This window comes from Corythoichthys intestinalis, chromosome 1 (genome assembly GCF_030265065.1).
Source record: "Corythoichthys intestinalis isolate RoL2023-P3 chromosome 1, ASM3026506v1, whole genome shotgun sequence".
Classification (NCBI taxonomy): Eukaryota; Metazoa; Chordata; class Actinopteri; order Syngnathiformes; family Syngnathidae; genus Corythoichthys; species Corythoichthys intestinalis.
Window position 1 is genome coordinate 18,125,856 of NC_080395.1, and position 26,239 is coordinate 18,152,094.

General features: G+C 40.5%; 1 protein-coding gene across 5 annotated transcripts in view; it reads right to left on the reverse strand.

Annotated features, from left to right (window-relative positions):
* Nucleotides 1-1,613: 1,613 nt before the first annotated feature.
* Nucleotides 1,614-26,239, reverse strand: part of ntrk3b (neurotrophic tyrosine kinase, receptor, type 3b) — a 663,222-nt gene continuing 638,596 nt past the window's right edge. For 3 of the 5 annotated variants that reach the window (XM_057850090.1, XM_057850072.1, XM_057850080.1), the window contains 2 exons: nt 13,166-13,324; nt 1,615-3,267 (listed from right to left, as the gene is read on the reverse strand). In XM_057850090.1, coding sequence (XP_057706073.1) covers nt 3,082-3,267; nt 13,166-13,324 — 345 coding nt within the window. In that variant the 3' untranslated portion in view covers nt 1,615-3,081. Of the gene's footprint in view, nt 3,268-13,165; nt 13,325-26,239 lie in introns of all 5 variants that reach the window. The other 2 variants (XM_057850063.1, XM_057850098.1) reach the window with 2 other exon arrangements.

The following is a 26,239-nucleotide window of genomic DNA, read 5'->3' on the forward strand; positions in this document are numbered from 1 at the left end:
GTGGCGTCAAAATGATAACAAGAACAGGGAGCAAAAATCCCAGAACCACACGGAGGGACCTAGTGAATGACCTACAGAGAGCTGGGACCACATTAACAAAGGCTACTATCAGTAACACAATGCACCGCCAGGGACCCAAATCCTGCACTGCCAGACGTTCCCTCTGCTGAAGAAAGTACACGTCCAGGCCCGTCTGCGGTTCGCTAGAGAGCATTTGGATGATCCAGAAGAGGACTGGGAGAATCTGTTATGGTCAGATGAAACCAAAATAGAACTTTTTTGTAGAAACACAGGTTCCCTCGTTTGGAGGAATAAGAATACTGAATTGCACCATACCCACTGTGAAGCATGGGGGTGGAAACATCATGCTTTGGGGCTGTTTTTCTGCAAAGGGACCAGGACGACTGATCTGTGTAAAGGAAATAATGAATGGGGCCATGTATCGAGAGATTTTTAGTGAAAATTTCCAAAGGAGTGGCTTCGTAAGCAGCATTTCAAGGTCCTGGAGTGGCCTAGCCAGTCTCCAGGTCTCAACCCCATGGAAAATCTGCGGAGGGAGTTGAAAGTCCGTGTTGCCCAACAACAACCCCAAAACATCACTGCTCTAGAGGAGATCTGCATGGAGGAATGGGCCAAAATACCAGCAACAGTGTGTGAAAAGCTTGTGAAGAGTTACAGAAAACATTTGGCCTCCGTTATTGCCAACAAAGGGTACATAACAAAGTATTGAGAAGAACTTTTGGTATTGACCAAATACTTATTTTCCACCATGATTTGCAAATAAATTATTTAAAAATCAAACAATGTGATTTTCTGTTTTTTTCCCCACATTCTGTCTCTCATGGTTGAGGATTAACCATTTTGACAATTACAGGCCTCTCTAATATTTTCAAGTGGGAGAACTTGCACAATTAGTGGTTGACTAAATACTTATTTGCCCCACTGTATATGTTACAATATTACCAATAAATTCATATTTTAAAAATTGAGTTTTATTTTGGTTTCATATTACACGCTATATAGAACTAGGGGTGTGACAAAATATTGAAATGATGATATATCTTGATACTTTGTATCCGAAAAGGTTATCGATATGCTCTTGCCAAGAATTGAGATATCGTTTTAAAACAGTGTCACTGTCTAAAATAAATAAATAAATAAATAAACCAACAAGTTGTTAGCAAAACTAAGGCTGCATTGAAGGTGTTTGACGCCCAATCCATTTAGACTGGGAACGTTCGTTCTTTCGAAATCAGAGCATTCGCAGTCATTCTGTCAGATTTTCGAGGCATTTACAGGTCACTTGTTGTTCATTTTAGGGCATTTATAGGTCATTTCCTGTTGAGTTTGAGTCACTGCCTATTCATTTGGGTGATTCCCAGCTCGCTTCCTGTTCAGTAACTTAAAATCAACAGGAAGTGACCCATAAAATACCCCAAAATCAACAGGAGGTAACTGAAAATTAACAGGTAAATGACCTTAAATGCCCCAAAATGACCTCATTGCCTGGCATTGGCTGCCACTACCGGCCATAGACGTTCAATCCATTTGAAGTGGGAGGGTGGCAGCGAATGGACGAATGTTCATTCGCTGCCACCCTCCCAGTTCAAATGGATTGGACGTCTACTAGTGATAAAATCAATCCAATTCACAGCAGAAGCTTGTTTTTTCTGTTTATCCGTTGTTTGTAGAATATCCTGGAATGATTTTCCGACCAATGTACTGATAATCGTTGTATCGCCGTATCGTCAGATCATCGTTATCGTGAGCTTTGTATCGCAAATCGTATCGTATCGTAAGGTACCAAGAGGTTCCCGCTCCTATATAGAACGTTGCAAGATTACCGGTAGTCACCAATTTGTAAGGGCACACGTCACTATTTGTACGATTACCAATGGCCTCGGGTTGACAGATATGGGAGAGTCACAATGTAAACTGCCCTTTATTCACCGAATCCCTGGGGCTCGATCCTACCACTGGTTTGGATGTTTCGAGATTATCTCCGCTCCTCAACACCCCTATTTGCATAAATACACTGTGTTCATGCTTCAGCCTGGTTCCGAGTCATATTGAGCCCGTTTCTTGACAGTGGTGGTTTTCTTCTTGAACATGATAGCGAGCTTCTCAGCTAACTCCAGGCAAGAAAGCACATATGCAAAGAAAGAAAACCTTGAATTATTAAAGTCTAAAGTTTCTTCTGTGAGTTTCCTTGGAAGGGGGGAAAACATCTGCAACCAAAAATAGCTAAGTTGGCTTAAAAAAAAAGTTGTTTTTCCCGTCTTAAAATGACATTTGTGTGTGTGAACGGATGGGCCGTAGGAACGCTGTATTCCTAGCGAGTGGAACAGAGGGAGGCGTTACGCCAAAGTCTTCTTCGTGGGTTTTACGGCCACCGATCGTCTCTCTGTTTTCCACTCGGGTCACAGTCAGAAAAAGGAACGGAAAAGAAAAGTTGGCAAAAAATAAGTTAACATAACTTTTGACACGTAGAACTTTACAATATGTACATTCTCTTTTTGTTTTTTCCTTTTTAAATTAAAATAGATTTGTCTGTTTGTCTGATTGGTCCTTTCCTTCTCCCGTCACTGCATGTTATCTGCATCACATTCCAGCCAATCAGAGTGCAAAGTAAGGCTTCCATCCTTTTTAAAAGTATAGACAGTTTTGGTCGGCGGCGTCTCGGGCAAGGCGAGCCGTGCCCTGTCAGGACCTCGACAAAAAAAAAAAAAGAAATAAATACAAAATATATGTAACATTTCTAGATATATTCATAAAACCAAATGCCAAGGTGGATTCTAACTCGTCTTATCAAACTGTGGCCCTTTTTTTTGTCATCAATCTCAATATTTGTGTGTTTTTTTTTTTTTTTTCGAGGGAAAAGGAAACGTCTTCAAACCTGTACAGCAAGTAAACAAAATGTAAAAGTGCGTATTTTTTGTTGTTGTTTTTGTGATTTTTATGTTATATCCACTATATCCAAAAGTGTTGCAGGCACTTAAGTCCTTCCCAAACATTGTAGGTGGTTTTCCTTGACAGTGGCGCAGGGGGCTTTGTTTGGCTATTCCCGCACTGGATCGGTCTCTAGCCCAGGATGTCTAGGTAGACGGGCGTGGCCTTCCCCATGGCGAACAGGACCTTTTGGATGTCCTTGATGTTGAGTCGCTGTTGCGGTTCTCGCTGCCAGCAGCCTAGCATGATATCGTATACCTCCTTGGGGCAAACGCGGGGCCGGTCCAGCACGCGGCCCTGCGTGATGCAGTCAATGACCTGTGGGAGGAAAAACAAAACAGGAGTTTGACTAAATCATGTTGTACCAAGGGCGCAGCTTTGCATAGGGACGGTAGGGCCATAACACTACCAACTTTTCAGGGTGCTCAAACTGTCCCCACCAACTTTTAAGCAACCTTATTTGTAGAGGTGGAAATCTTTGGGTACCTAACGATTCGATTATGATTCAGAGGCTCCGATTCGGTTATAAATCGATTATTGATGTCACCCAAACACCCCCCTTTTAATGTTTTGTACTAGGGTTGTTCCGATCATGTTTTTTTGCTCCCGATCTGATCCCGATCGTTTTAGTTTGAGTATCTGCCGATCCCGATATTTCCCGATCCGATTGCTTTTTTTGCTTCCGATTCAATTCCAATCATTCCCGATAATTTTTCCCGATCATATACATTTTGGCAATGCATTAAGAAAAAAATGTATAAAACTCGGACGAATATATACATTCAACATACAGTACATACAGTGCCTTGCAAAAGTATTCGGCCCCCTTGAATCTTGCAACCTTTCGCCACATTTCAGGCTTCAAACATAAAGATATGAAATTAAATTTTTTTGTCAAGAATCAACAACAAGTGGGACACAATCGTGAAGTGGAACAACATTTATTGGATAATTTAAACTTTTTTAACAAATAAAAAACTGAAAAGTGGGGTGTGCAATATTATTCGGCCCCATTTACTTTCAGTGCAGCAAACTCACTCCAGAAGTTCAGTGAGGATCTCTGAATGATCCAATGTTGTCCTAAATGACCGAAAGATGATAAATAAAATCCACCTGTGTGTAATCAAGTCTCTGTATAAATGCACCTGCTCTGTTATAGTCTCAGGGTTCTGTTTAAAGTGCAGAGAGCATTATGAAAACCAAGGAACACACCAGGCAGGTCCGAGATACTGTTGTGGAGAAGTTTAAAGCCGGATTTGGATACAAAAAGATTTCCCAAGCTTTAAACATCTCAAGGAGCACTGTGCAAGCCATCGTATTGAAATGGAAGGCGCATCAGACCACTGCAAATCTACCAAGACCCGGCCGTCCTTCCAAACTTTCTTCTCAAACAAGGAGAAAACTGATCAGAGATGCAACCAAGAGGCCCATGATCACTCTGGATAAACTGCAGAGATCTATAGCTGAGGTGGGAGAGTCTGTCCATAGGACAACAATCAGTTGTACACTGCACAAATCTGGCCTTTATGGAAGAGTGGCAAGAAGAAAGCCATTTCTCAAAGATATCCATAAAAAGTCTTGTTTAAAGTTTGCCACAAGCTACCTGGGAGACAGACCAAACATGTGGAAGAAAGTGCTCTGGTCAGATGAAACCAAAATTGAACTTTTTGGCCACAATGCAAAACGATATGTTTGGCATAAAAGCAACACAGCTCATCACCCTGAACACACCATCCCCACTGTCAAACATGGTGGTGGCAGCATCATGGTTGGGGCCTGCTTTTCTTCAGCAGGGACAGGGAAGATGGTTAAAATTGACGGGAAGATGGATGCAGCCAAATACAGGAACATTCTGGAAGAAAACCTGCTGGTATCTGCACAAGACCTGAGACTGGGACGGAGATTTATCTTCCAACAGGACAATGATCCAAAACATAAAGCCAAATTTACAATGGAATGGTTAAAAAATAAACGTATCCAGGTGTTAGAATGGCCAAGTCAAAGTCCAGACCTGAATCCAATCGAGAATCTGTAGAAAGAGCTGAAGACTGCTGTTCACAAACACTCTCCATCCAACCTCACTGAGCTCGAGCTGTTTTGCAAGGAAGAATGGGCAAGAATGTCAGTCTCTCAATGTGCAAAACTGATAGAAACATACCCCAAGCGACTTGCAGCTGTAATTGGAGCAAAAGGTGGCGCTACAAAGGATTAGCGCAAGGGGGCCGAATAATATTGCACGCCCCACTTTTCAGTTTTTTATTTGTTAAAAAAGTTAAATTATCCAATAAATTTTGTTCCACTTCATGATTGTGTCCCACTTGTTGTTGATTCTTGACAAAAAAATCAAAATTTTATATCTTTATGTTTGAAGCCTGAAATGTGGCGAAAGGTTGCAAGGTTCAAGGGGGCCGAATACTTTTGCAAGGCACTGTAAGTACTGTATTTGTTTATTATGACAATAAATCCTCAAGATGGCATTTACATTATTAACATTCTTTCTGTGAGAGGGATCCACGGATAGAAAGACTTGTGACTTTGTATATTGTGACTAAATATTGCCATCTAGTGTATTTGTTGAGCTTTCAGTAAATGATACTGTAGCCATGCGCAAATGCATGATGAGAAGTGGAACCATGACTGTGCGTAGTGCTACCAATTGATGTTTTCAACAACAGACATTTCACACACGATACATCATCACTGATTGAGAGTGCCTCGGTGCTTTAACATCAAAGCTTCCAACGCAGTTTGGGAAGTTCCATAGACGCCAGAAATCTGCTATGGCTTCCCACTGGCTGGTTGTCGAACACGGCAAACAAATCGGGCTGAAGGGCTTTGCAGACCTCGGACAAAACGCTGGACTCGGTGCTCGACGGCAGTTTGAAGCTAGCTGGTTTCCACCTGAGGCTAGAATTCTCAATGCGACATCTAAATTTGGACAGACCGCCTCAAAACCGTATTCTGTGTTGCCTGCGCCTCAACATTTGTAGGATCAACATTTATTCAATGTTGATGAGCTGAAGATCTACATTCAAGTAGTGCTGCAACGAATAATCGATTAACTCGAGTATTCGATTAGAAAAAAAGATTCGAATTAAATTCTGCCGCTTCGAGTATTCGTTTAATTAAAGTGGCGTTGTAATGGTTTGTTTTTAAAAGTGTTTGCATTTAGTTTCATTGATTTGGGTGGATACACTGCCCTCTAGTCAGCATCGTTTTACATGGCCAAACCCAGCTGCTCCCTGTTAAGACCAACATAAGCTAGGTTTTTGTTTGAGCTAATGTTTTTTAATGCATTTGTAATTTAGTTTCAAGGTATATTTACCATTTTTTGTGGGAATATGTGTCTGAACCATTTGTTAAGAGCATTGTAAAAAAAAAAAAAAAAAAAAAAGTGGTATTTTATAGCATTTATGCTAGTGGACTTTTGCTATGTAAATTAGCCAATTGTTCTTTGTTGTACATATGTAGATCCTTATTTATGTATTTTTCTTTTTCCGTTTGAGGCCCAGCTCAGGTATTTTGATTTTTCCATGTTAATCCAATGACTCAATTATTCAAACTAGTTCATCGATTAATCGACTACTACAATAATCGCTAGCTGCAGCCCTAGTGTGTTATCAAGCAAAATGAAATTTTTAGGTAAGAAATAAGATTAAAAAAAAAACTAAAATCTGGAAGTTTTTGAGTGAAAACAGTAAAAAAGTTTTTTGTCACTTCTGAGAGGCAATTGTTGGCTCTTTTCAACAATGTACATCGAAAATAAAGACATTGATTCACTGAAAATGGTTCAATATTAGATGAAATGTCTTGTTTTCTCGTGTGTGTTTATTATATTATTATTATTATTATTATAATATTATAATTATATTTATAATTGCTCCTTACCTAAAAAAAAAAAGTTTAATCCGATTACTCGATTAATCGATAGAATTTTCAGTCGAATACTCGATTACTAAAATATTCGATAGCTGCAGCCCTACATTCAAGCGTTCCATCTTGCATTGTTTAGTTTTTCTCTGTTAAACTAGACAAGAGGAAGTCAACAAGCATGCCCCAAAACCGTACAAACATAACGCCACACCCCTCTAGTGGCTTGGCGGTGAATTACAGCGCAACGCGTCACCTGGCCGGAGAACCATCGAATGTCGAATGACGCTAAGTCGCCATAAGGGATATGGTTAACTTACATTAGTTTGATATTGAAATGAATCATGTCATAATTGGAGTGAATGGTGTCATTTTTGCAGTCAATTGTAGCGCTTCATAATTGCATTAAATCATATCATGATTGGGATGAATAATATAGCACTAAATCATAATTAGACTGATTTGCTCAGTATGAGAGGTGGCGTGAAACATAATATTTCAAGAAAAACAAGTGAATCCTTTTCGATCCTTTTGATCATTTGATGAGTTCGTCACCCTTGGTCAAAGGTTTTGAGAAACTTTCTCATCTGACTGAATAGTGAAGTGACCGCCATTGGGGCTCCAATGATAGAAATCCGATTTAAATGTCATCAAGAGCAATGTCACAATGTCGTTGGAACACCTCCGTGTCAGTTTAAGCAAAAAATCTTTGGAATTAATTCAAATTCATCCATAATAGACCTAGACACGGAGCCGTAGCCACATTGCGTTGTTTTGTGCTCATGGATGTCAAGTATTGTGTGAAAGAGTGTCATTTGGCGGACAGATTGAATAGGTAAAAAAAAAAAAAAAAACAACACGGAATTGAGCATCATACCATCCAGTTCAACATTGCCTTAGTGACATTTCACATTCAAATAAATCCAATTGTCTGGCATGATTTGAATAGTCCTGCATTGTATTTGGCGTGAATCAGACGTCATTAGAACTGGAGAAAACCGTACTACCGTAATTTGTAACTGAAGTGTATGGTATTGGATTGTTAATAGCTTTATCCGTATGTACGGTGAGTGTAGTGCATGTTCCCCGGTAATGGAGACGTACAAACAAGAAAAATGAGACTGACTGCATCGCTTTGCTTCTTATGGCAAAAAAATAAAAAGAAATGTTTTGCTAAAACATTACATTAATTACCCAAGGTTGTCGACTCTTGCTTCATTAAGACAAAGTCTCTGGGATTGTCTCTGTTTTAATAAGCACAACGTGGATCTTTATGAAAAATTGGAAGAAGCGGCGCTAACCGTGTGGGCGGCTTCTTAAGACCACACTAACGGGATGACTGATTGTTTCCTTTGTTGGACTTGTACTCCAATTAGCTGCGTGACTAATTGTTGTTTTGACACTCTTTCGTTGCTTGGTGGGACCGGTGTTTCCTAGCAGTACGCGTCCAGATTGTCTCCATTTCAAATTTAAATGTAAGTTTTTTTTGTTTTTTTAAACATGGTAATTACCGTACCCACCGACGCTGCCACAGGGGAGAGAGTATCCGTAACACACATGCAAATGCACACGCACGATGGTGTTAATTTCAAAGACAGCTAACGGCTGAGTATGAAACACAATTTATTATAATTTGCACCAAATTGATCATCATTTTCTTGGAGGTACAACAAATGCTTGTTAATTATAAACACAGTAGACTCAAATACAACACTATTAGCATTGCCTGTCAAGACTTACTGTGTGATTGCTCTTTCTGTGATGCCACGCAGTAAATATGCGTTGATATTCAGTCGAGAAGAACAAAAAACAAGAAATACATTATTACAAGCCTATGCTAGCTATGAATATAGTGGTGCTATCGTTAGCTAATTATTAGGGCTGTCAAAATTATCGCGTTAACGGGCGGTAATTAATTTGGTAACACTTTATAATAACTATCCGTTTTACTAGTTAATAGATTATTAATAAACTGTTGATAAATGATTTATTGTTGATTTGTGAAGTATTTCTAACAGTTTGTTCAGCATTTACAGGGTGTTCCAATATGGTTGACTCCCTTCTAAATGCCCATGCTAGTTGATGGATCTTAATAAAACTATATAAACTTTATGTTGAAGGTCATAAGTTTTATTGGTAAAATATACAAAGAAAAGTGCAAATATTTGTTGGTTCTATGGCAGATTTGCAGCGCTGCCTGCAAAATGCCTTATCAAAATGCCTTTTCTTTTGAAGTGAACGGCATTTCTTAACCTGAAAAGATAGAAATGCCAAACGTTACACACAAAAACTTGAAACGTTTCTATACAAACTGTGTTTCAGGTTAAGAACACCCTGTAAATGCTTAACAAACTGTTAACAAATAATTCATAAATCAACAATAAATCATTTGTCAACAGTTTACTAATGATCTATTAACTAGTAAAATGGATAGTTATTATAAAGTGTTACCATTAATTTTTTTATTAATCATGTTAAAATATTTGACGCATTTAACGCACATGCCCCGCTCAAAGAGAATAAAATGACAGCACAGTATAATGTCCACTTGTTACTTGTGTTTTTCGGTGTTTTGTCGCCTTCTGCTGGCGCTTGGGTCGACTGATTTCATGGGTTTCAGCACCACATGAGCATTGTGTAATTATTGACATCAACAATGGCGAACTACTAGTTTATTTTGTTGATTGAAAATTTAGCAAATTTTATTAAAACGAAAACATTAAGAGGCATTTTAATACAAAATTTCTATAACTTGTACTAACATTTATCTATTAAGAACTACAAGTCTTTCTATCCATGGATCGCTTTAACAGAATGTTAATAATGTTAAAGCCATTTTGTTGATTTATTGTTATAATAAACAAATACAGTACTTATGTACCGTATGTTGAATATATATACCTTGTGTCTTATCTTTCCATTCCGACAATAATTTACTGAAAAATAAGGCATATTTTATGATGGCTTGAATTGCGATTAATTACAATTAATTAGTTTTTAAGCTGTAATTAACTTGATTAAACATTTTAATCGTTTGACAGTCCTACTAATTATACTTACCCACGGACAAGATATGCGGGGGGCCTGATACCCGAGGAGAAATAGGAGGGAAGGTGATGGCCGCAAAAGGGGATGTGATTGGGCGGGGTGGAGTGTACACAATTCAGCAATGTGAGGTGGGAAACCCGGTATTATGTAAATCACCGATAAGTGTGGATATGTTGACATCCTATTCTATGCTATCTGGTCGCTAATCCTAACCTGGTATTATGTTAATCACCTATAAATGTGGATATGTTGACATCCTATTCTATGCTATTTGATCGCTAATCCTAACCCAGTATTATGTAAATAACCTGTAAGTGTGGCTATGTTGACATCCTATTCTATGCTATCTGATCACTAATCGTAGCACCAGCGTTGTTTTCGTCAATGAAGAAGATACCGAAAATATTTTGTCAACGAACACTTTTTTTCCACAACGATGACGAGACAATAACCGGCCATCAGGAAAGGGATGAGGGGACGTGCCACTGCCCCCCCCATGCCAGCTCCCACCACCACCCACCCGCCCTGACCCCCAGCCACCACTGCACCCCCCCAATCGACGGTGAAAACCACAGGACCCCAACGGCCCACTAAACCTGGGGCAGTACAGGAACCCTCTCCTGGAGGGGGCGACACCCCGCCTGCGGCAGCTGACGATCAGCATCACAACACTAAAAGGATGCCCGGTAGAAAAGAGAGGAAGGCGCAAGCAGGAGAACACAGAGAGGCGGTGCGGGACCGAGGCCCCAACCTCCCTCCACCCCCGCAACTGACAGCCCAGACTAAGACCAAAGACTAAGGCTATGTCTATACTAGTACTAGGATGGATAATGGCCTTAAACGTGTAATTACTTAGACTATACAGCCTGTCGGCTACACTAATCTGCCTCTTATCCATTCAAGAACTAACACAGATAAGTTAGCTGGCTAATATTACTGACCGCTTAATACAGACTAGTGTGTCCGTACAACAATTGGATACTAAGGCAGTGACGCACTAAAAATGGCGACGGCATGACGGCATCGTAAACAATGGAGGCGGACGATCAAGACGTGGCATTCCTGCTCCTCGAGTCTTTTTCCATACATTTTTCTTAAACCTTCAAACTACATTGAAACAATACGCTCCAATTCAGTGCCCATTTGTGGTCCTCCCATCGCAGATTACACGGAGATGAGCGTTTTCTTCCAGAGCTTGTCTCCCGCGTTCAGTCTCCAATCAGCCAGCTGTGGGGCTCCCGACTCAATGCCAGCCGAACATGAGTATATAAAAATGCGTAGAGGAAAATTAAACCCCGAAAAGTGAACTGCGTGGTGCCCCCAGTTAAAAAGGCGCGCGATCAGTATTTTTCATGACATTTCCGCCTGTCAAAACTGTCGCCACTTCCAGGATCGCCACTGTTATGCACAAGCACTCCTGGTTGTGGCATCCAAGAATTATACGCAGCGCCACAGCATATGTTTCTATTTGTTATTTTCCAAGTGGTGAGAGCGTGACTGTGCATCGATTGTAACATCCCACGTAACAATGTTAGGCTTTCGTTGTTGTTTTCTAAAGATTTATTTAAATCACAACTCGGCGACTTCTCATAAAAGTCGAGTGTGCTCTCCCTTTACTCTCACTCCTGTGTGATGCGTTCAGTTGCGTTCACAAAAAAAAAAAAAAAAAAAAAAAAAAAAAAAATAGTGATCACAAAACAGAGTTCCCGACGGCTGGTCTAGATGGTGTAGTAATTTCGAAATTTCCCTCCGGCCGAGTAATGAGTTTCCAGTTCAAAGGTAAACCGAATGGGCGATGACATAACACATGAGGCTGCTCATTTCTACGCATTGGTAGTGTGTGCAAATGCAGGCGTATCTTGCAGAAGCGGGGAGGCCTTAAACGCACCTTAAACTTAGTGCTGACAGGTATAAAAATAGTCAGCAGAGAAAATGGTCTGTCCTAGTGTAGACATAGCCTAAAGTGTATGCAGTTTGATGGACTGCGGGACGAGGGATGGGCCTGGCACCGACAATCTCTCTACCTGAGTGTGTAATAGTCTTGTACACCCCCCACCCCCCTCCCTGCTTGGGCTGGCTGGTTGGGGGCCGTGGCCCAGGGATGGCGCCCGCGTGGTACAGTATCTCCGTTCGTCTGCGTGGCGTGGCTGTCGCGCGCTTGGTGGGGCTCGCGTGCGGCTGGATGTGATAGGGCACGCTCGGGTGGGGGGTCCCAATGCCCGGAGTGGTGATGGGGTGCCGTAGGGTCGGTCACCAACGGGCTTACACTCGCAAGGGATTCACACAATTACTGAGTTCTAGATCACAGAGCTGATTTGTGTACACTCTACCCCTTTCAATCACTTAGCTTAAAGACTCCCCCACCCCCGTCCCCCTCTTTCCCTGGTCAACAGGCCCCCCAAATGGTGTTACCCGGAAATGCATCTAGCTTACGATAGCACCAACATATTACTAGTTAGTGTAGATGTTCAATGTATTTTTTGTTGTTGTTTGCTTGTGTTTCTTTTCTTTCTTCTCTTGTGTTTCTTTTCTTCTGTTCCCCCATAACCCCTTCCTGTTCGCTGCTTTGTCATAATAAACGAGGTATGTTGAATAATCACAATGGGAGTACGTCATACTCTCAATGTGAAACATTTAAACTGTTTGGACCAACCGGGCACTCAGACTTCCATTCTCCGTGTCAAACAGCTGACCAGGACAGGTTAAAATAGATAAATAAATAAATAAATAAAAACATTTATGCAGTTACAAGAAAGGACATTGCAGCCTTTTGTGTCAAAAGTTTGAGAAAAATCGAAGTCATTGTTTGTAAGTAGTCAAACCTCATAAATTTGGGCACTTGTAAATCAAGGTAGCCTAAGGGAAACACTGTCTCACGATCAATAACGACTAGAAGAAAATTAGCCTTGCAAGCAGGACGGTACTTCCTGAGTTATTGAATCACCATGCAGTACCATCTTGCAAACCTCAATTGTACAACTACTTACCCGGCCATTTGATGTTCCAGCCAATCAGGAGAAAGAGGGGTTAGCTGGACATGTGACCAGGCAGCAACTCACTGCTTGAATACAATGTCAGAGTGCAAAGCGGTTCTTGAAGATGGTTCATTTTCTAATGTTTCATCGGAAACACACTCAGTTCCCTCATTAAAAGAAGAGGAAAGAACGCGACGAAAACCTTTTCTTGAGGGTAAACAATGTTTTTTCTCTTCCGCGAACCAATACGTTATGCTGTGGCTTATTAATGTGGATCAAAAGTAAAGCAACCTCATTAAAATACAATCAGAAAAACTGTTTACCTCATTGTTACCGAGCTGAAACCAAGGCTGTTTGCCATAGGTGAAGATCTCCCACAAAATGACGCCGAAACTCCACACGTCACTTTCCGTGGAGAACTTCCTGTACATGATGCTTTCGGGGGGCATCCAACGGATGGGTAGCATGGTGTGTCCTCCGACCTGATTACAGGAGAAAGAGTTCAGAGAGTACGAACCAAAACATAGCACGCATACATACACACTCATGAGAACATTCAGTCATCAATGCAACTCCTGGGCGTCAGGGGATTAAGTGTCCTTGCGTGTAAATGATACCGCCGGCTTAACATCTCATGAATGTCTGCTACCGTTGCCACTGGATGGCGAAAAATCATCTGCCACCTGTTCCAAAACGCATTTGAGAAATCCTTTAGGGTATTAAACAGCACCTCAGTCGTCAGAAGCGAGAACCTTCAGTAAGCTCTCCAGGGAAGTCTTCTGATTAGTAGCTGCTGAATAGTCGCTGCTAGTCTTCATGCAAATGTTTAAAGTCTGTTTACTGTACATCCATAGAGTATATAGTAGGCCACGGAAGTGTTCATACATAGTAGCATTTAAAGCTATGAGGCAAAGAGATTGCGTTGAATGGCTTCAATGGCAGCCCAATGTGAAATGAAGTTATGTGAAATCCTATGAAATGGGTATTAAACCAGGAAATACTCCATAAATTCATTATCTAACCAATCCTACACCTATTGATCTGCGCATTTGTGCGTGTTAATGCCTTCATTCATTTAATTCATCCGCAAATCCTGTTATCAATTTTTCTTTCTGCGTATCCATGCGTCTGAACATCTATGACCGAATCTGCTTATTTATTCATTCATATATGCCCTTTGGTGATCTGTCTGGACACATATTTGGTGTAATGCTTTTCCTCACAAAGCTCAGCTGAGCTGGGCAGGAGGCCATCTGTCCGCCCATCTATCCGTCTAGTGTCTATCCATCCATAGAGCTGTTCTGTCAATCTGAGAGTATATTCTTCTATCCATCAAACAAACGATGCATCCTTCTGGCTGTACAGTAATTCATCCATCTGTGGATCTGCCAGATCATCATTTGGCATATCCTTCCATCCATTTGTTTTCTGACCTTTCATTCATGAATCTGTACATCCCTTAATGCATCTTATGCATTCATTCAACTGTCTGTCTGCACATCTTTTCAATAATTTTTCTATTGAAGAAAATTTTCTCTTTTACAGGTTTTTCAATCTTTTTAAATAGGGGTACGGGATATCCATTTTTTTTAAACCGATACTGATATCGATAACTTCCTGATCCTCAAGGTCGATACCGATACGATAACCGATAATATATGGCGGAAAACACACAGAAAAGACTGAAAAAGCAGTTTCTGCTCTTGCACCCTTCTTTAAAATAAACTGCTGTATTTTAAGCCAAAAGAACTGTTGTTTTTGATAGAACAATATGTCTATATGCTGCAATAGCAGATTCATGGCGAATTAAGCCCCCAAACTATTTTTAATTTGTCTGTTTTACCCTAGAAACCCCTGTTTACAGACGTCGTGCAACCGCTTTTGTTTCAATTTAGCCATGAAACCCATAAGAAAGGAGGTGGGGTTGCCAGTCTGATCAGGGACAGTTTTCAATGCACGAATATTTCATGTGGTCAGTTTGATTCCTTTGAATATATTGTCATTCAGCTAAAAAGCCCTTGCAGAGCTGCCTTGGTAACAATTTACAGACCACCGAAGTATAACACAATGTTTTTTGATGAGCTTACCAAAATACTGTCTTCTGTCTGCATGGACTTTGATTGTGTTGTTTTAGTGGGTGACTTTAACATTCATGTTGATAATCCTGAAGAAGGATGTGCTAGAGAGCTTTTAAATATTTTGGATACATTTGGTTTATCTCAGCATGTCACAGTTCCAACACATAACAGAGGGCACATACTGGACTTAATAATATCCAAAGGTCTTAACATCTCTGAGGTCACAGTGAATGATGTTGCTCTGTCTGATCACTACTGCATTATGTTTAAAATGACCACCCCTGTCCATCCTCTGAAAAGGGAAACAGAGGTGATTAGGAAGCGTTACATAAGTGATAACACATGTGCGTTATTCACACAGGCCTATGCCTCATCATTAACCCCTACAATAGCTCCAGTGGAAGAACTTGTAAATAGTTTCAGTTCCAGTGTGATGACTGTAATGGACACTATTGCCCCGATTAAGACAAAAACTTTGTCAAGAAAGAAGAGGCCACCCTGGAGAAATGCCATACTAGCTATAAAACAAAAGCAAGTTTGTAGACAAGCAGAACGCAGATGGCGAAAAAACAAACTCCTAGTTTTTTATGATATCTACAAAGAGAGTCTTCGCAAATACAACCAGGAACTGAAAAATGCTAGACAATCATATTTTTCAGAGATCATTAGTAGAAACACCAACAATACTCGCGCACTATTTTCTGTTGTTGACAAACTGACAAACCCACAACAGGTATTGTGCTTTGTAAAGGTAAAACATTTGATGAAGTGGGTAGGAGACTTCTGAAGTCTTGGTCCATGAAACAACTCAAACGCACACATCCCGATCCACCGACACCGTGCCAAAAATATTATATATTATCGGGCCCATAATCTTTTTGGATTTATTGTGATGACGTAATAATTTCTATTATCGGACCGATAACTATCGGACCGATAATTATCGTGCACCTGTATTTCTTAAATGAACAGGAGATCACACACAATTCAATTAATTAGATATGAATGCAACATGGAATTAAGTACTAAATTAAATTAGAACAAAAATAATCATTTTATAAAGTCCAATTTTACACCCTGCTATCAGAAGTGGTAAAAGAGAAAAAGGCTTCATTAGGAAATAGCTTAGTTTGAGCAATTTTCCAATTTCTGATGAAAAAACGGAGAAATTGAGCTTTTTGTGAAAGCATACATTTCGAAGATAACTTATGACTAAACAATGACTTATACACAGCTATTTTTTGCTTTAGCTACGTCCCAAACATCTGAATAATGTTTTCCTTTTACAAAATAAGATAAACAACAAGACAAATAGAGCTTTTGATAGGAAAGTAACAATTTATTTACACATAACTGACTAAAAAATGACGCTGTTGTGGCCGCGACAGCCGGTTAAACTTTTCCCTCATCGCTGTCTGTCTCATAAAGATGAATTTTTTTTTGTCTCTGCGGGCTCGCGAGCAGCACGGACTCAAACGCATGGTCCGCTGCACCAGTGGTCCTGGTCGTTCTGCTCGGTCGTCCGCCGCTTGGCATCCATTCGGTTGTCTTACGCCGGCGGATGGCCGTGCGGCTTGGCCTTTCGTTGCCGTTGAATCGGGTTGCGAGTCTTACCATATGCGCTACTCCCCTCCAGTGGCCAGTTTTATTGCTTTAAAATGGATTTTCAGCTTTAAATTGAATCACGACCCAGAGATGTCTTTTTTGAAAAAAAAAAAAAAAAAAAAAAAAAAAAACGTAAAAGACATAAAACAAAAATAGAACGTATTTATACGTTTTTGGGAGCAAATGAGTTAAGAGGAGGAGGGTTCAAATGTTTACAGAAAAAGTTACAGGCACTTTGTGAACAAACCTGTAGATTTGTCTGATAATGACTTTTTAACCGAAAACCCGATGTTGTCCAACTCAAAAGATCCGATACTTATATCAAACCGATACCGATATACCAGTATGCGGTCGTGGACTTAACATGGCTAATGGCTAATATAACTTGGCTAATGCTTTGATAATGATTAACGTAACAACTTCAAGGTTTTACAAATAAAATAACATAAACATAAACTTCAACTGGTTATGGAAAAAGTGTTTTAAGAGTATTGCACAGCTATATTATTCAACTCAAAATAGTCAAAAATAATTTTTGGGGATCATGTTCTCTCTGAAATTATCCTGGTAAGAGCAGAGTGTAAATAAGGCAATGCCATATCACTTATAGCTCACACAGTGCTTATAATTTATTGTTTTTCATTTATTGTTTATTTGTGCACCATGAATGCCAATGGCCTTTGCTCACTCTACAAATCCCAAGCATCTTAGTTTAGAGCTGCTGTCCTAAGATGTGACCACCCCATGTAAAACGGCTGGAGGTTTGTACATTAACTTTTAAGTCAAAACACATATTGGCACAAAACTGATGCCGATATTTTCAGATAATATTTTCATTGGTTTCATCATCCGATGTTATCTGACCACTCTACTGAAGACTGTAACATGAAAGCAATGAATGAAAACATATACAGTGGGGCAAATAAGTATTTAGTCAACCACTAATTGTGCAAGTTCTCCCACTTGAAAATATTAAAGAGGCCTGTAATTGTCAACATGGGTAAACCTCAACCATGAGAAACAGAATGTGGGAAAAAAAACAGAAAATCACATTGTTTGATTTTTAAAGAATTTATTTGCAAATCATGGTGGAAATAAGTATTTGGTCAATACCAAAAGTTCATCTCAATACTTTGTTATACACCCTTTGTTCACAATAACGGAGGCCAAACGTTTTCTGTAACTCTTCACAAGCTTTTCACACACTGTTGCTGGTATTTTGGCCCATTCCTCCATGCAGATCTCGCAGTGATGTTTTGGGGCTGTCGTTGGGCAACACGTACTTTCAACTCCCTCCACAGATTTTTGGGGTTGAGATCTGGAAACTGGCTAGGCCACTCCAGGACCTTGAAGTGCTTCTTACGAAGTCACTCCTTTGTTGCCCTGGCTGTGTGTTTGGGATCATTGTCATGCTGAAAGACCCAGCTACGTCTTATCTTCACTGCCCTTAATGATGGAAGGAGATTTTCACTCAAAATCTCTCGATACACGGCCCCAATTCATTCTTTCCTTTAGACAGATCAGTCGTCCTGGTCCCTTTGCAAAAAAACAGCCCCAAAGCATGATGTTTCCACCCCCATGCTTCGCAGTGGGTATGGTGTTCTTCGGATGCAATTCAGTATTCTTTCTCCTCCAAACACGAGAACCTGTGTTTCTACCAAAAAGTTCTATTTTGTTTTCATCTGACCATCACACATTCTCCCAGTCCTCTTCTGGATCATCTCTAGCAAACCGCAGGCGAGCCTGGACGTGTACTGGCTTCAGCAGGGGGACACGTCTGGCAGTGCAGGATTTGAGTCCCTGCCGGCGCATTGTGTTACTGATAGTAGCCGTTGTTACTGTGGTCCCAGCTCTCTGTAGGTCATTCACTAGGTCCCCCCGTGTGGTTCTGGGATTTTTGCTCACCATTCTTGTTATAATTTTGACGCCACGGAGTGAGATCTTGCATGGAGCCCCAGACCGAGGGAGATTATCAGTGGTCTTGTATGTCTTCCATTTTCTAATAATTGCTCCCACAGTTGATTTTTTTACACCAAACGTTTTACCTCTTGCTGATTCAGTCTTCCCAGCCTGGTGCCGGTCTACAATTTTGTCTCTGGTGTCCTTCGACAGCTCTTTAGTCTTGGCCATAGTGGAGTTTGGAGTGTGAATGAATGAGGTTGTGGACAGGTGTCTTCTATACTGATAATGAGTTAAAACAGATGCCATTAATACAGGTAACAAGTTAGACCTCGTTAGAAGCAGTTAGACCTCTTTGACAGCCAGAAATGTTGCTTGTTTGTAGGTGACAAAATACTTATTTTCCACTCTAACTTGGAAATAGTGATTTTCTGTTTTTTCGCATTCTGTCTCTCATTGTTGAGGTTTATACATGTTGACAATTACACTTTTCAAGTCGGAGAACTTGCACGATTGGTGGTTGATTAAATACTTATTTGACCCACTGTAATTATTCATGATTATATGAAAATGTATTCTTCACTATCCATTCATCTACACAACTGTCCTCCAACCACCAATCCACACCTTTGTCCATTAATTTAGTATTTTATCTCTACAATCACCTGTACAAAACGTCCTAATTACGTATAAGTAAATGTTCAAACTGGGTTTAGATCTATAAAGACGCGCTATGAACACCTCAACCTGCAGCAGAGGTAACAGGCAGAGTAAAAGCGGAAGGCAGAGAAAGGATGTGCACGCTGTGATCTCTTTAATGGCTTCAAAGGCAGCCGAACATGAAATGAAGTCCCCGTCAATGTAAATCCTCTGAGGCTGGATATTAATCGATCAAACAATCATCCATTCATCATCTCACACCTCAGCTTCCATTTGCAGGCGAGGGTTTTAAAAATCTATTTCCCTCTTTCTCGAGCCCGCGTGTTGCTGCTTTAATCACAGCGGCGATGAGCTGGACAAGACGGATGTGGAAAAGAGCAGCGCAGTATTGTGCGGTTCAGCTCGACGCGCAAAGACAATATTAATCACGGAGATCACAGAGATTATGGCGGGGTCTCATACCAAGGGGGTCAAATTACACTATTGACAGATCATATAAATAACATGCAGCCGCTGCGTCAAGCCTACCGGTGGAGGAACAATTTATCCTTGCTGTTAGTCCACACTGATTTAACGAAGAGCTTTGGTTCCACCCTTAAGAGAATTGTTGGACGGTACAAAAATTTCCAATCAATGGAGGTCTTGACTTCAGTATTTTGTTGCGTCTGCAGCCTTGCTCACTTTGCAATCTGAGCTTGCAGAATTTACGCGAAATGGCCATAACCCCTCTCAAAGTTACTTGGCTCTACTACAAAGTGTTTTGAAATGATAGCCCTGTAGTATGGATATAAAGTCCGTGAAGGCAATCTGTTGTTGTTTGTGAAATGATGCAACCTGCAGCGGTAAAGCACACCAGGCTTTTAACCGAAAGATGTGGTGTGCGGAAATCCTAGACACAATCAATCGCTTGATATAAATCATCTGAAGAATTGTACCAGAATGACTAAAAACAATCTATGAACCCTAACCATAATAACTAAGAAACCCTACCAACAATTAACCTTTAAGTGCAACCTCTGATCCTCCAAGTGAAAATCCTGATGTTAACATACCGCAATATTAGTGTACTTAAACCTCAAATTCTTTGAACCCTAACACTACAATTTCTAATCCTATTAACCCAAACCACCCCAATCCGAACGCTAGACCTAAACCCTTCTAACGCTACACCATATTTGTTGATCTACCATCCATCCATTGACACTACCACAGAGCTATCCATCTGTCCATCCATCCATTCATGCATTAATTCATTTGACCATCTGTTCGTCATCATTTCTATTCTTTCCATTCCTCAGTCTGTCTTGGCATCCCTTCATCCAATCCGCTGTAAAACTTCAATCCATCTTTGCACGGTGCTCTTTATTTCTTAATTCACCAATTCTATTTTCTCCTTCTTCGTCATGCATTTGTCCATCTGTCCATTAGTCCATCCATTCATTAATCTATTCTTTTCATCACTCTGTGGGTTTCCCTCCAGTCATTCATGAATGTATCCTTTCGACTATTTGAACTGTTGTAGAGTAACGGGTGCAAGTAGCATGCCAGAGAAACCTCCTTGGGCTTTTAGTAAAGGTGTAACGGTACATGTATTGGTATTGAACCGTTTCGATACGGGGTGCTCGGTTCGGAACGGAGGCGTACCGAACGAGTTTCTGACGTAATGTAACCCTTACTTTTCGAGGCTGTGAGTCAATCGGGTTAGTTTCTTTGTGTAGATTATATTTACTCCGTCTTTTCTATTATGATGAGGACCAACATGGACAGTATATAACCCAGAAACGTCAACAATGCGACAAAGTGCCCGCCGCGAGAACGCAGTGGAACGCTGGCGTTAAAGTCAATCAGCCAATGCACACCAGTCGCAGTGCGGCCCGGCCGCGTGTTAGACGAGTCCCAGAAGCGGATCAACATGACGCATGCGAAAAGAACGGCAGAGTTTATTATTTGACGCGAGACGCGGCCTTCCTGCGTCAATACTACTAGGTAGGATCGGGCAGACCGGAAATCACTTGTGTAAAAATACGGTGGATCCGGTTGATTTTCAAACTAACATGCAATCGTAACCCACTTTTTGAGTCCATCAGATCTCTTGAGTGGTAGATCGGGACACAGTTGACTTGTCTTTGTTGACTTACTGCTGTCTTTTCTGCTATAATAATAAACAACACAGCCCCGTGTTCAATACAAAACCCTCCTACCACAACAAAACAAGTAGGAACTAATATTCACATTGGAACTAAAGTTATACAACATAAAATATACAATATAAATGAATACTCCATCACATTTGTAAAATATAAACACATAATAAAATAAATAATAGCCCATTTAAATAAAATAAATTGAAATGAGCTAAAACACCTGTAATTAAATCATAAGAGTAATACACACATCCTGCTTACACAATTACATTTATTAATTTCTGTGTGGCACTTTAACTTGAGAAAATCCACCAATAAAGCTTTTGAAAACCGTTCATAAGAAGAAAAAAAAAGATTCATTGAGGCATTTCATTTGTATTCTAATTGTAATTGCTTTTCTCTTTAGCACAGGACTTTTTTCTTCTTTCTTTCAGAAAGAAAGTTGACCAATACGTGGGGTCTGAAAGGCAAATTGTTGTTAGATTATTATCTTTAAATACACGCTACTTTTTTAGCAGAATTCTAGCTTTGTATAGGCTAATGTTCCGATTGTTGAAAGCACAGAAGTGTGTTATAAACAACTAGCACATTCATATTTTGCATTTTGTTTTCTTACTGTACTGAAAATGAACCGAACCGTGACCTCAAAACCGAGGTACGTACCGAACCGAGATTTTGTGTACCGTTACACCCCTAGCTTTTAGTGTAGTGCATTGGTTTTTAACCTGGGTTCGATCGAACCCTTGGGTTTCTGTGAGTTAAGCCTGAGTTATACTTCTGCGTTGCGGTGACGGCGTAGCGACTACAGCGTCAATGAGCATTCGATGGTTCTGAGGCAAGGGAACGCGTTGCTCTGTAATTCACCGCCAAGCTACTAGAGGGGTGTGATGTTGTGTTTGTACGGTTTTGGGGGACTCTTGTCGACTTACTCTAGTTTTCTTCTGGTTACACAACAATGCCAACGGAGATGGAACGCTTGAATGTGGATCTTCATCTCATCAACATTGAACAACAAATGTTGATCATACAAATGTTGAGGCGCAGGCGACGCCGAAGACGGTTGTGGAGGTGGTGTTAGCGCAAGAATGTTTTTAAATGGCGGTGATTTCAGGCTGAACCGGAAACAACAGTCTAAGCGGACCCATCACAGTCCATTTGCGTCACGTCACTACGCGTTGACGCGACGAGTAGTCAGAATTTTGTGGAGCTGCACCTCAGGCTATGGCAGAGGGTCGTAAATCGGGAAAGCCTGGACTGCGTAGGTCTGCCGCAGAAGCATAACTCAGTCTTAAGTCTAAAGAGAAGGTAAAGAAATGCAGAGCCTTGATTAAATCTAGGCAAAGTGGCTTTTTAGACCAGGTTTTGGACTGGTTTGCTCACATTTTACAGGCTTAATCCATTTCATTGAACTTCTAGTCCTCAAGGATGGAGGAGGAACTGGTTTGCTCAGTGGAAGGTTGACTCACATTTGGTATGAGGGAATACAACAGACCAAGAGGCAGCGAGGTCTGAAAATTTTGAGCTGTTTATTAAACATGCTGTCAAAATTAGAAGAATTTTGAACTTCAATTTGCTAAATTATTAGCTTGCTAGCTTGATATATCGGTTTTGAATTTGAAAAAAAATCTATTATCTAATTCCGAAGGGTTCCGTGAATTTACGTATCAAACTTGTGGGGTTCGGTACCTTTAGCAAGGTTAAGAACCACTGGTCAAGTGGTTACCGTGCTTCCCTGCTGTGCTGGCGGCGAGGGTTCGAGTCTTGACCGGCCGGATTGCATCGCCAGCTTGTTTCAGACTAGTCACACTTGAATTTATCCATCCACAAGTTTCCTTTACCATTCATCCATCCACCTATCCTTCTGTCAGTCATTGTTCACCCGTTAACCTATCGATATCTTGAGTTATACCTCTGTCCATCATCCATCCACCAATGCTTAAACAATCTTCCAGCTATAATACGTCTACTCGCCCACCCATCAATCCACGCTGGTGTATATCAGTTGTGAATTCACCCGTTAATCTGTCCATCCATGTATCAATCAGCCCTCGTTTTAATTACATGCAGAACTCAACTCCGTTTTGTATGACGAGTAACATTTTCAACACAAAGCAATCACAGGAAAACACTGCCGTCTTTACTAATTGCCTTCTTTGCTTTAAAAGGCAAACACGTTCTTCTGGTGTCAGCTTGACATGGCGTCTGGAGCTCCTCGGTGCTCGTAAAAGAAGAGGCAGATTTGACAAGCTGCCAAACAAGCAGCTCCTTCCCCGGGCGTTTATGTGCAACGTCCTCCAGCTCCAGCACTTCGTCAACTTTAACTTGCTGACTTGACGTCTCTCATTTGCCTTTTTGCTTGTCCTTCACGCCCAACTTTGAAGCAGCTGTTCGTCAATCAGACCACATCTGGATAAGTGGTTTACAAAACAAACAGGCAAAAAAATACCCTCATTTTCATATAAATCAATTGTGGCAGCAGGCTGTACAGAACTGTGCAGGTGAAGCCTTCTTTACATTTTACACAAATGGGTATTGACACACCTTGCCTGGAGGTCCACTTTTCGAAAAGCTTTCAAGTGCACGTAAATGCTGACTGCGAATCAAAAACTCAGTCCACTGAGTTCCAGACTTTTCTGGTGTTTCAGCAAAACAAATGAAGTGCATCATTTTCCAATTCTCTTCTCGCCAGGTGACGTCTAAACACATTTGGTAGTCGCATCTAGTAAAAGATCAAATGGCTGATGGTTGTTGAATTCGTAAGCATCTCACGTATTTATCTGGAGGTCCAGCTAGGGATTTACTGAGCTTTATTTCTCAGCCCCAATTTTCTTGACAGTAACACATTCAGACACGTTTGCACCTGTGCGTCACCACGCAACGAAATCTGTCTGCCACTAATCCTGCCAGGGGTTAAGTGTCGCATTTAGTGCATCCCAGGGTAGGAAACATTTTCTTCTGCCGCTTTCTCACCGATTTTGCAGTTACACTGCGACATACCCAGAGGGGGTCTGAGGTGTTAGTTGCATCTCAAAGACAGGGTGATAGGGGGGTTGAAGGGAGACGCTTTACTTCTAAAAATTCAGCTCACTATCCGCGATGATTCCAAACTAAAAAATACAATACGCCCCCACCGAGACAGTTACACTGTGAATTCCTAAGTCATTCAATAGCAATTAGGCTGACGTCTGCCACAATTTGATTAGCCACATCTTGTTCAATAACGCAACACATCAGTCCCCGAGGAGTGCGAGTGGGAAGTAAGGCAGTTGTTTTCCTAGCTCAAATTGCAAGTTTCTGGGAAAATGATCACAGATGCAGTATGATTGGTTGAAAGAACAGTATTTCATAAGGTCTAGAAATTAGCAAAATCTCGATAGCTATTTGAATTTGAGTATTAAATATTCCACAGTGTATTTAACAACAGATTTGGCATTGAGACTCACATTAAGGTCATGTTGGGAGGATCCAGCCTGAAAGGGAACCTTGGTCTGAAAGACTTGTAGGTTCAAATAAGGCACAATTGTTCTGTTTTACTAAAATATGTTATTAGAAACTGTGAAAGAATGTTTTATTCATGCTTATAAAACACATAATTGCCTTATGAGTATATTCATTTGTGCTGTGACTTTATCTATCCATGTTCGTGTGCTGTACCTACAGTATTTCTTTGAACATAATACAAAGGGTTTCTGTGGACTGTCTTATCTGATTGTACTCCCTCTCGTGCCAGCTACGGCTAGTTTTCCAAGGTCGTAACTCACGATGTTTGTCAGCTGAAAATAGAGGTGCACGATAATTATCGGTCCGATAATAGGAATTATGACGTAATCCCAATAAATCCAATAACATTATATATTATCGGGCCTATCGATATTAATTTTGGCACGGTGTTGGTGGATTGGGATGTGTGTGTTTGAGTTGTTTCATGGACCAAGACCACAAAAGTCTCCTCTCCTCTTGCACCAAATGTTTAATCTGCTGACGAAGCACAATACCTGTTGGGTTTATATTTGTTTTAGTTCAGCGCTCATTGTTCAGGGGAACACATAATCAATAATATTGACTAATTGATGGTGATTGACTCAAATTTTATTTATTTGAAAAAATAAATATGGGCACTTTGTTTGAAGTCAAAACTTTTCTTCTTTGTTTTTTTCATTATAATAATGTTCATGTCATCATGAAAATTCTGGTTAGGTCAAAGGTAAGTCTATGCTGAATCCACCAGTAGTATTTTTGGCCGACACATGTTCAAAAACCCATGTGAATATACATTAAAAAAAAAAAAAAATATATATATATATATATATATATATATATATATATTATCGGTTATCGTATCGGTATCGGCTTTGAGGTGCAGGAAGTTATCGATATCGGTATCGGTTTAAAAAATGGATATCGTGCACCCCTAGCTGAAAATCACGAGAGGTGGGCTGTAATAAGTTTTGTTTTTGCTTTCATAGTAGGTATCGTTTCATAGTAAGCAATGCCCTTTCAACACACATATGTAAACCTTTGACTTGTGTATTCTCTTTGTACTCCTGCGTGTTCGCGGCTCCTGGCCGGATCACGCCATTGCACCCCTGATATATATCTTGTTCATAAGGTTTTCGAAGCAGGCAATCCTTGGCTGGGTTGATTCATTTCTCTCATATTTGAGCTATTGAGTTGATAGTTGTCTTGGAGTTCAAAATTGAATTTCCCTGACAGAAACACATCTATAAATGACATTGATTTAAAAATCTATAATATTTAGTACATGTTTTGACCTCCAGAGGGCGCCATGTTTTACATGTGCAATGCACGCTGGGGGTGATGACACAGTTTGGCTGGGAGAATAGCTGTGCTAGCTAGCAAGCAAAACTAGTATGATGACTGGCATGATTTTGTCACATTTTGCTGCTGGTCAGATTGTTTTGTTACAGAGCTGTGGGATGAGTTCCCAACGTCGTACCTACATTCAATTCCAGCTCATCAGCAGTGTCTTTAAACCGATCCTAGGCGGCTT